A 10,738-nucleotide genomic window follows, 5' to 3' on the forward strand; every position below is an offset into this window, starting at 1 on the left:
TCAACAGTTGATACAAGCGTAAAATTATAATTTTTTAATATAAAACGATAAGAGTTAAGAATAAAATTGAAATAAATAATTCATGGACTATAAAAGATACAACATTTAATCATAGATAATTATTTACGGACATGCAATAATTGTTGACCACGGGCATGCAATAGTTATTGGCCGTGGTATTTGCAAAGTAGGCTAAAATATTTATCATGGCTAAAACCCATAGCAAATAGTTTTACCATAACTCTTAGCCACGACAAAAAACTTTTTTCTTCATAAAAAATTTATGTTTTTGCATCGATTTTATTTAACATTATTTTTAACTATTAAAATTATAGCTAATAATATTTCTTTTTCTAGTGGTGTGACATCCAACATAGACATTATCATGAATATTTTTAGTACATATACTATTAGATTATCAGTTTGATTCTGATTTGATATTTTGAGTAATTAGTGAATCTTTTATTAATCATTTATACAAAACATAAATTTATCGAGCTAATTCAAATATAAAAATGAGAATTTATTTACCGTGTAAACATAAAAATATTCTTATCGATTTTTATATTTTATATATTTCAAAAATCAATTTAATCTTAATTAATTTATCATTTATTAAAAAGTAACTATATGTAATATTAATGCATTTAAGTAATAATATACATGTATGTTTATGCAATGCATTATTTATTTTTGATAGATATACAATTTTTAATAGTAATTTATGTTTATTGAACTTTCAAAATTATGAGTTTATTATTTTTTTTAGAATCCAAAATTGGGATATGTTTGAAAGTCGTACTACACTATAAAAAATTGAGTGTTCACTACACTATAAGTGAACATAGTTTAAAAATCGTGATAAATTAATACTATTAACCATGTAAATAAAACCAAAGTAAAAACTTAAATTTTTATTACGATTAATCAATATTCGCAATGATTTTTAGTCATAGCCAAAACATTTACCATACTTTTGGCTACAGCTAATATCTTGGCTACACTTGCAAAAACAACAATCAATGACCATTGCAAAGCTGTAGTCGATTTGTATTTGTTATAATTTTTTTTATTTTACTAATTAACTGTAGAGGAAACAATATATTTTTTCTAGTGATAGTAGAAAAGATTTCTTATAAATACTTCCACTCTTGTATTTATCTGGGCCTCATAGTAAAGTCTGTGATTATCATAAAAAAAATTTAATTGTTCCATATATTACAAATTACTACAATTGAAAATCATAATAAATAAATATTATCTGCGTCTGTTAAATAAAATGATGTGAAATTTTAAACTTTGATCATTGTTAATCAACATATGTCATAATTTTTAATTATAACTAGTATTTTAACTTTGTTTTGCAAAAACACTAATTAAGTTGTTGCACAATCATAATTAATTAATAATTATTACAATTATTTATTTGAGATTATGATAATTAATTATTGAAAAAGTCATATTTCTTTATTGTGTCGGAACCCAAATATACTCGAAGTTTCCACTCAGATTTGACTGTCTTATGATCATAAAATCAGAAAAATATTATTTAAATAAAATTTGGTTGAATCGAATTTAATTGATTATTTTTTTAGAATGTATATAAATTATATAATAAATATATTGTACTCGTTTAATTAATTCAAGTTCAGATTTCATCCACTGGGATGGGATTAAAAATTTTCAACAAAATCTACAAAACTCTGTACATGCAATCTTCCTTTGTACAAAATAAACTAAACTATTATTTGGGTGAGAAGAACGAGAAAAGCAAAGATAAAGGAAAATGTATACAGTGTCAGTCAGTAGAGAGGCAGACAGGAGGGGAAGTGTTCAAGTTTCCATACCGGCAAGAAACCCTCTTCCCACAGAGATTCTTTCTGAAAAGAAAATCCCATTTGCTACTTACAACAATATTGATCAGAAGAGTGGGGGAAAAGCTATAGCAATGGCGCCAGAGAACGGAAGCAAGACATCGCAGCCTACTGCTAAACACCAAGCTGCAAATCATACTATCAAGCTAACTGTCAAGTGCAATAAGGTCTCTCTCTCTCTCTCTCCATTTCTTTGTGTTAGTTGATCCGCCAAGATAATCTCTTCTTCTGTGTGTGTGTGTCTATGTTGTTGATCCGCCCAGATAATCTTGTCTTGTTGGGTTTACGTCTATGATGTTGGATTTTCTGCTGAGTTGATGGGAATAGTCTGTTGGGCGACAAAGATTTTGGGATCTAATGACTCATAAGAAGTACGTAGCACTGTGTGTAGAACAGGATAATTTTGATGCATGAGATTATTGCGGCAAATTCTACATATCACCCTGACTATGAGCTTATAAAATAGGCTAAATTACATTCTCAATCCATGAGGTCAGGACAAAATACACAAATACTCTTGCCTTTTGCAAACTTACAGCAAGAGCACCTGAGGTATAGCTGTAATTGCAATTATACTAAATAAAGGCAAAACTTACACAAATACTTTTGAAAAATATTATACTAACACACCTCAAGAGGTGGAGCTGTAATTTTGTGAAAAGAAAGGCGTGTTTGTGTAATTTGGCCTAATTTCAGGGTGTAAAATGTTACAAAATGTTTGATAATTTGTTTAGAGAAAGAGGTTATAATCTTAAAAGATGAGATGTTGGGATCGTTAAAACTCCTTTGAAATTAGTAAGAAGCGCCTAGCTTGTTTTTAAAATTTTAACAAACTCCTTCAGATTCATGACAATAGTTACTGATATTTTATAAGCTTTGTAATCTTGTTTTCAGACAAAGATCTGATGGCTAATAAGCTTCAAACGACATGCTATAAAATGTACGAACTTGTAAGATATTGTAAATGAGCTTAGCCAAATATCCTCTTACCTTTCTTTCTGGATTAGGAAGATTGAGGAGGAAGGAGAATGCGTTAGTAGTACTGATTTAATCATATTTATAAAGGGAAAAATGTAGTAAACTAAGCATTTGAGCTCTTGAATTTACAACCTTAAAGCATATCGAAGCGGTTAAAAGTACATAAAAGATATGTTGCTATTGTTCATTATGTTGTTTGAAAGACATGCTGCTTAATCCATTAGCCTTGTCCGAAGCTTCTTAGACACCTTAGTCATTGCATTCTTCATCGTGTTCTAGGACGGGAAAGAGACCTTTTTCGTGGCCAAACGGAACATGAAGATACGGAGGCTTTTGACCTATTTCTGCCACCATGCTTCTTTGGACTACCGTTCTACTCGTTTCGTGCTTGATCGTCGTCCTTTCTCTCATGAGAAAACGCCGAATCAGGTGAAGTGTTCATCTCTTTGATCTATCAATTAAACGAATATGTTTTGGAGTATCTTTATCCCAATTCAGATTTATTGTGCAACATCACAAATGCACAATCATATCGTGAATGGTTGTTCTACGAAGAAATAAGTTTCAGTTTTATCTCCCTATGAAAATATGCTTTTTCGTGTTATCTTTTTGTATCCACTTTATGAAGACATCGACAGAAGTCTAATAGTTCGTTTTGTACAAATGTGATGCTCTGTCCACATGGATTAAGAACTGATTAAGGTGAACATTTTACAAGCTTTTCTTAAGAATCCAAGTTCACGTAGTTATGTATTTTTTCCAGTTAGTTGTTCAACTCTGAGTTTCTGAGTACACTTCATAGGTTGGAAAAATGATTCTTGTGCCCGTCGGGCTCAAGGGACGAGGACGTGATAAATGGTACTAAAGCCGACTGTTTCGTGGGCAAGGAAGGGATATTGTGATATTCGTTTCTTGGGGATTACGAACTGATAAAGTGAAACCCTTATCCGAGTAGTTCTTCGTAACCAAAATTTTCAGATATACTTAATCCATTTAGGGGTGATTCTCATGTTCAACATGCTTGTGTTCTTGGAATCGACGGAAAGTGATTTATTGCATACTTTAGCGCATTCCATAATATTGACATATTGTTTTAAATGGACTTATTTTCCTTCATGCCCTGCAAAATTAACGGATCGGATAATCATATAGTATACAAAGTAAAGGATTCGCTTGATTTCATTACGACATGTGTTGGAGAATACGTGTACGTGATATATTCCATCAGACTCTTTATTTGGATATGATAAATTAGAATACGTGTACACTTTTATTCGATGAATATCTAATTAATCTGTGTATTCTTTGATCCTGACTCTCGTATTCTTAACTACGTCCGTGATGTTCAAATATACGATAAATTTTCAGCTAGGATTGCAGGACGGCGACCAAATAGATGCATTGATCGATGGAAATGGAGCTTGATGAATCATCTTGGAGGTAAAAGATGAAGAAGACCTAATCACCAGCTATCTCTATATATATAATTAGGGAATTCTGAGGCAAATTTAGTAACTTTGATGCTTTGGTTTTTGCTGTATATATCTGCTGATTTCCCTGTTCAGTGTTCAGGGCTTAGATCATAAGAATTTGCCTCTGTTTTTGTAGTACTAATGCCTGTATTTATCTAGTGAAATGTGATAGATACGATTCTATGGTTCGGAGCTTTTAATGATACAGACTATGATTCCTTTTGTTGTCGGGATCAAGTTGAATTTTAAATTTTTAGATGGAATCGATAATTATATTATTACATCAATATGCTGATAAATTGAACAACTGAACAGTATATCGGTTAGGTCAATAAATCAATACAACTAAAAATTAGAAAATAATAAATCCAATAAACTCATAGCGAGAGAGATAAAAACTCACGCGTCCAGTGGATTTAGACCCATGATCTTGAACTAGTTCATGAGATCCCAAGCTCAATTATTATATTAAGACAATATTGCTAAGTTAATTTTAAATTGTCCAGTATAAACTTTTACAAATATTATGATCTCCATACTTCAATGATCAATCCTACTTAGCATGTGCCCGTCATATGTAATATTTCTTACATGTGAATCTTTTAGTAAAAGAGGTTTAAAATTACAGAATAACTCAAAATATTTATGAAACTGTTTAAATTTGCAATATATTTACTGCTATAAAATTAAAACTCTTCCCTATATTTGAATATTAATATACTTCAATATACAATAATTTCTTTGCAACTAGTGTTTGATTTCATTATTTTTTATAATCTTATTATTTTAAGATTGACATTTCTTAAAATTAAGTCTAAAAGACATGATTACTTTTCACTCTTTGCAAAATTACAAGTACAGTATTTGATATTATAATTGTAATTACAAATACAATCTCTATAAAGTGGTAAAAATTTACAGAAAAGACCTTTTTAGGTACATTACACTATCGCCCTTTATCAGTATTATTACAAAGGGTAAAATATATTTGTGTACTTACACTAACCTTAAAAAGTGTAAATGTAATTTACTTGTTTTTTTAAAAACCTGGAATTCGTTATTTCCCCTAGAACTCATCATTTATCCATATCAAGAACAGAGTGCCTTCTATATGCTTCAGTTCATACAGCATCAACCACAAACATTTGAATGCCAAAGAAATGTTGATTCAGTAATTTGATCACTGGTAAACATATGGTTCTGCTGCAAATCCCACTTGTCGTTTCGGTTTATATAAAATTTCAGCATGAATGCTATGACAAGTTAGAACAAGAATACCTCTATATATTCCCATGAATACAAATCAATGCTCTTTTCAGGAACGATATGCTACCTGGGAAAATTGTCACAAGTAGTGAATTAGAAACCGAAAAAGGAACAGTCCTGAGCGCCTCAAGAGAGTCGCATATATGTATTTATGCACGACCCTCGAAATTTCTTGTTTCATGTGTCTTTGTTGAGCACAAACTCAAGCCGGCAATTCGAGCTTCACGTTGTTCTTCCAGCTGAAACGGTGGTGTACGAAATATATCGTGTTAGGAGATGAAACATAACTTTAGACGGGTCATAGCATGTGTGTTTGTATATATACCTTTGGAAGTAATAATAGAAGAAATCGGCATAAAGCAGCGTCTGAACAAGCCCTGAAATCCAAGCTGCAGCGCCAGAACCAGAATGCATGTCATATGATTTGTACAGAGAGTTGCAAGTATCTTTCTAAAAAATGATTATGTTCGAGACAGCAAGGAATTCTATGCAGAAACATTATTTAAACATGAGAATAAGCAAATGCTGAGCATGCATGCCTCCGCAAAAAGAATGTCTGAGCATAAGTGCACACTGTCCCCACGCATGCTCGAACACGTGCACGCACGTGAGCGCACACATACACACACGCACACACATACACAAAGAGAGAGAGAGAGAGAGAGAGAGAGAGAGAGAGAGAGAGAGAGAGAGAGAGAGAGGCATACTTATCCAGTGCACATAGTGTGGTTCTGTGAAGTAGCGGTAAATCCAGTTCAAAATGTATAAAGCTCGATATGCTCTGCAAGAAAGAAGAGAGGAATCATCAGTTAATATCAAATACACATTGGTCCTGCAATTTCACAGTTAATAAGGCTAGACAAGGCGAATGTGGTACACAAACTTGCCATTTACTAATTCAGGTCCTTTTTCAGACTAAATCCTTGTAGGAAGATAGCAATATACATTTGCAACTCTGGGGTTGGCACGGAGCAATTTGTCTACAAACTTACTTATAAACATGAATTTGCAACAATTTAAGAGATCTCCGACTGTCAAAGCCTCCCACAAAACTTCCCCTTCCCCCAAAAGAAACCTAGAATGTTTCTGCTTAGGAATCAATCATTCATTGTCCTGTAGTTATCTGATCATGCATCATCCTCTGTTCCTAACAGGGACTGGACTTGTTCACCCCTAACCCAATTGAGTATGAAATAGAAAATTAACAATTTAGATCCCCAAGATGTTGAATCTTGAAAGAATCATATCAGCTCAAATTGCATATAATGCTCCTGGTGACACAAAGACTTCACTTGACAAACGAAAATGTAGCAATTCACAATTACCCGAGAAGAAAAACATATTGGCCAGTCAAGTTGTCAATGTTTCTTGTTCTTTGCAGCAAGACCAGCTGAGGAAGAATGGCGACAGCTTCCAAGTACAATGAAAATGTCCACATCACCTGGAAAATGGAAAATGCCATATTCAGGACTCCAATATATTATGGAAGTGTAACGGCTACCTAATGGTGGGAAAGTACCTCTCTGAAGGTAAACTTCTCGTTTATCAATAGGGCTAATAACAAACAGGGAAGCACAAGGAAATAGTGCCGAAATGTGTCCTGGTCTTTGTCGTAGGATCTGCGTACAATCTTATGATACCTTATATACCAGACTATCGAGAAAGAACTTCCCAAGAATATCAATTTCATTAGTGTATTATAGAGCGAGATGTAGTCTGTGAAAAGATCTAAGTAGCGAGTAGCAAAAACAAGAGCATAGAGTTCCTGAGTCTTCAGGGAAATGCCTGTAAAAGATTATGTCTGCATTAGATGAACGAACAAAGTGACTTGGAAATATTCAACGTAATTGCAGCTCTCAATCACACATAAGAATAACAATACATATAAAGACAAAGAAAATGCGCTTGTCACAAGAAAAGCTCACTGCGACTGTATAATAGGGATGAATAAGCTACATTGGTAGTCATAAGATTTCATTGAAAATAGGCTTGATATATACTAATACATTCATGAGTTGCAAATATCGATGACCAGAATACATAAGTTTGGACTAAGTGCCGTCCAAAGTTAGAAGTAGCAGAGTAGATATCCATACTACATTGTGGACATAGACAATTTTATGGCAACTATACTGTATTGTGGAGATACGTTTCAAATGTTATTCATCAGCAACCGCAACCTTAAGGTATATCTCATGACTTCATTACATACTAAATTGGTCGACCCAAATTAAATTCTTCAAAGCTCGGATAATTTTAAGAGCAGACCAGTTATGCAGTAAGACAAAGTGTACCCAAAATTATGCAGTATTTAAAAACTGTACAAAAAGTGCCCTCCAAAATTTCACCACTTGTGCACACTTGCTTTATAAGAATAGTTTGTTTCAAGCCTCTGAAAAAGTTTTGTGACAAGATTTAAGCCAAATAACTATATTTTGACTCACAAATTCCTGTCAACCGCCCAAAGTATTTCAAAGAATTCATACCCTAACCAAACAACCCAATTAACAGAGAAAATATATGCTAGGAAACAATACAGAATACGCTGCATTTAGTGGGAGTTTATAAGGTTCAAGGAGGACTGTGAATCCATTAACCTTTCTGTGCTAACTATATGAGTTCAAGAAAATGAATCCGAGATTCGCTTTTCAGCTATAGATTATAAAAAGTTTAATAACTTTTGCAGCTCTTCAAGCAAATTAAAAACCAATCCGGCATGTCTATGCAGTTTAAACAACAGGGCAACTCTCAATATTAAATTTTTCCTAAGAGATCTACTTCGGAAGCAGAATATCCACATCAATTTCATTCTTCTAGTAGTTCTGCTCTTAGTACACTTGATCTATGAACAATTCCACTACAAAAATATAATTTATCAGCTTCTTGCATGATAAAGGACTAAGCAAGCATCATATGAACATAACTCCAATATGAACCTCCTATTTATTCTTAAATCATATATAGCAAGTAGGCCAAACCATCTGCAAGAAACTGCCTCAAACTTTAAGCTGCCTCTAGCAGCAGAAAGTAAACTTACTACATCAAACCCACCTCAGGCCTGATTATAACTAAGCATAAAAGCTATATTCAGAGCAAGCCCACAAAAACTTTCACATATCCAATTTCAGCTTCCCAATTTACCAGCACATATATGCATTAAACTATCAAAATCAAATCTCAAAAGGGTAAGCACAAGTCGGGATCTAAATTAATAATCAAACCTATAACCTCCACCAAACACATATAAAAACAGAAAGCACGACTATCACTGTTCAAGAACCAAACCAGAGATAAACACCCACTGAAAACTGACAAAGGGATATGAAAATGCATTACCAGCACAAGATTTGATAGTGTGAATCTTGAGGAGCAAAACAAGAACACTCGCCAAATGGGTCATGTCCCCTGCAAACCTGAATATATTCATCTTCTCTCCTCTCACTGTAAATCAACCAGGAAAATTGTAGATTTCACTTCTCAAAGAGCCTTAGAAAGGAGATCTAAACAAGAATTACAGACTTGCTCTTTTCCTCCTCTTTTCGGGTCTGAAAGAGAGAAGAAAGAGATCTAACGCAGAAATTACTGTCTAATTTTCCAAGATTTTCTTTTACTGCTCTTTTCGGGTCTGAAAAACAGAGATCTTTCTGGGTTGATCCGAACAACAGAGAAAAGAGGTTTTATTTAATTTACATATAGTAAACACAAAATGGAAATAGACTTGTGACTGTCGGGAAATGGAAGTCGTCATACAGGGGACCCCAAAGGGTGTATGCCGCAACGTGTCTGCTCTGCTCCAGTAAGATTGCTGTTTGAGACATTTAACTCTTTTCACATATTTACCTTAATTATTACATTTCAGCATTAGTACAATTATAAATTAGGGCTAAATATAATTTTAGCCATTTGAACTATACATTAAGTTGCATTTACATTCCTAAACTAATGAATTCGATAAAACTTGCCGCAATTATCTGTGTTGATAAAATTACCCTCATGACATGCATATTTATGTTAGGTATAATTACACTCATCTCACGTAAAATTTAATATAATTATACGTACATATCTTATGTTTTGAAAGATTGCATCTATTATCACTGAGTTTTGCTTTTGTCAAATAAATAAGACTCCATGTTAATTAAAATTCATCAAATTTGCTGATATTAACAGAAAAATGGGGATAAAAATATATATATTTACCTTCGATTGAATTATCACTAATTTATTACAAATCAAATAATTTTTTTATGATCGAATTACTCCTATACATCTTCAAATGTTAATGCATATGAGAAGATATATTTTCATAATTATAAAGATAGTTTACTTGAAAAAAAATATTTAATCTACAACAAAGTAATAAATTAATCGAGGTTAAATACACTTTTCATTCAAATTTTTTGTTAATATCAATAAATTCAATGAATTCTAACTACCGGAAGGATCTATATATTAGATGAAAGCTAACCTCATGGATAGTAAATGTAATTTTTCAAACTATAAAAAGTATATGTGTAATTATATTAAACCTCATAAAAGAGGAGTGTAATTATCCCATTATGTTATTTGGATGGCAAATCACTACCAAAAAAAAGAAAAAAGAAAAATGATCTTTGTTACTATTTTTTTTTTTTGCTACAATATAAAACCCGCAGCAAATGCTGCTTTTTGCTACCACATTTAGCCCACAGCAAAGCATTCCAAGCCAAATGAAGTTGTTCTTAATTTTGCTACGGTTTTATTTTGTTACTAAAATAATTGAATTTTATAAGAAAAACAATTGCAAAAAACTACGTTGTTTGGAGTGGATTGGATTTAATATGGTTCTATATATGGGTTACAAATAGGTTGGTTTGGGTATAATTTAATTTCAGTGCAAAAAATATATAGTTTTTTCAATGAAATTTTAAACTACCATCAAGTTTTATTTATAAATTTTTAGGGAATTATGTATGTTATCAAATATAATATTATTAGATTTTAATAGTTACTTTTGAAATGTTTATTGGGGTGTAATATTCTTTTAGATATTCTAAATGTTTCCCTTGTTTTTTTTTTTTTAAATTAAGAAGGAATGGGATTCCCGACAATTTATCTTACTATATGTGGTAAGAAAAAAGTTTAATTTTTTTAAAATATTGTACCTGT

At 32.3% G+C, this 10,738-nt stretch overlaps 2 protein-coding genes across 2 annotated transcripts; one reads left to right on the top strand and one right to left on the bottom strand.

Moving 5' to 3' along the window:
* Positions 1-1,759: 1,759 nt before the first annotated feature.
* LOC105171891 (small ubiquitin-related modifier) lies at positions 1,760-4,546 on the top strand. The gene is made up of 3 exons (XM_011093148.3): positions 1,760-2,041; positions 3,132-3,281; positions 4,221-4,546. Exons 1-3 carry the CDS (start codon positions 1,787-1,789, stop codon positions 4,275-4,277), a joined length of 462 nt encoding a protein of 153 aa, XP_011091450.1. The 5' UTR covers positions 1,760-1,786; the 3' UTR covers positions 4,278-4,546.
* A 922-nt stretch (positions 4,547-5,468) lies between these two features.
* Positions 5,469-9,341, bottom strand: LOC105171890 (ER lumen protein-retaining receptor). The gene is made up of 6 exons (XM_011093147.3): positions 8,927-9,341; positions 7,110-7,375; positions 6,916-7,031; positions 6,298-6,371; positions 5,916-5,979; positions 5,469-5,829 (listed from the first exon to the last, which is right to left on the bottom strand). The coding sequence occupies exons 1-6, from the start codon at positions 9,015-9,017 to the stop codon at positions 5,793-5,795; spliced, it is 648 nt and encodes a 215-aa protein (XP_011091449.1). The 5' UTR covers positions 9,018-9,341; the 3' UTR covers positions 5,469-5,792.
* Positions 9,342-10,738: the final 1,397 nt, after the last annotated feature.

This window comes from Sesamum indicum, linkage group LG10, assembly GCF_026168435.1.
Source record: "Sesamum indicum cultivar Baizhima isolate 11 linkage group LG10, ASM2616843v1, whole genome shotgun sequence".
NCBI lineage: Eukaryota > Viridiplantae > Streptophyta > Magnoliopsida > Lamiales > Pedaliaceae > Sesamum > Sesamum indicum.

What these genes read in the sequence shown, in the direction of transcription:
- LOC105171891 (XM_011093148.3), top strand. Translation starts at nt 1,787, where the DNA reads ATGTATACAGTGTCAGTCAGTAGAGAGGCAGACAGGAGGGGAAGTGTT. An exon ending in TAACTGTCAAGTGCAATAAG is followed by an intron (nt 2,042 to 3,131) that starts GTCTCTCTCTCT and finishes ATCGTGTTCTAG; the next exon opens with GACGGGAAAGAGACCTTTTT. An exon ending in ATGAGAAAACGCCGAATCAG is followed by an intron (nt 3,282 to 4,220) that starts GTGAAGTGTTCA and finishes ATAAATTTTCAG; the next exon opens with CTAGGATTGCAGGACGGCGA.
- LOC105171890 (XM_011093147.3), bottom strand. Translation starts at nt 9,017, where the DNA reads ATGAATATATTCAGGTTTGCAGGGGACATGACCCATTTGGCGAGTGTT. An exon ending in CACTATCAAATCTTGTGCTG is followed by an intron (nt 7,376 to 8,926) that starts GTAATGCATTTT and finishes AATCTTTTACAG; the next exon opens with GCATTTCCCTGAAGACTCAG. An exon ending in TTCTATTATTACTTCCAAAG is followed by an intron (nt 5,830 to 5,915) that starts GTATATATACAA and finishes CCACCGTTTCAG; the next exon opens with CTGGAAGAACAACGTGAAGC.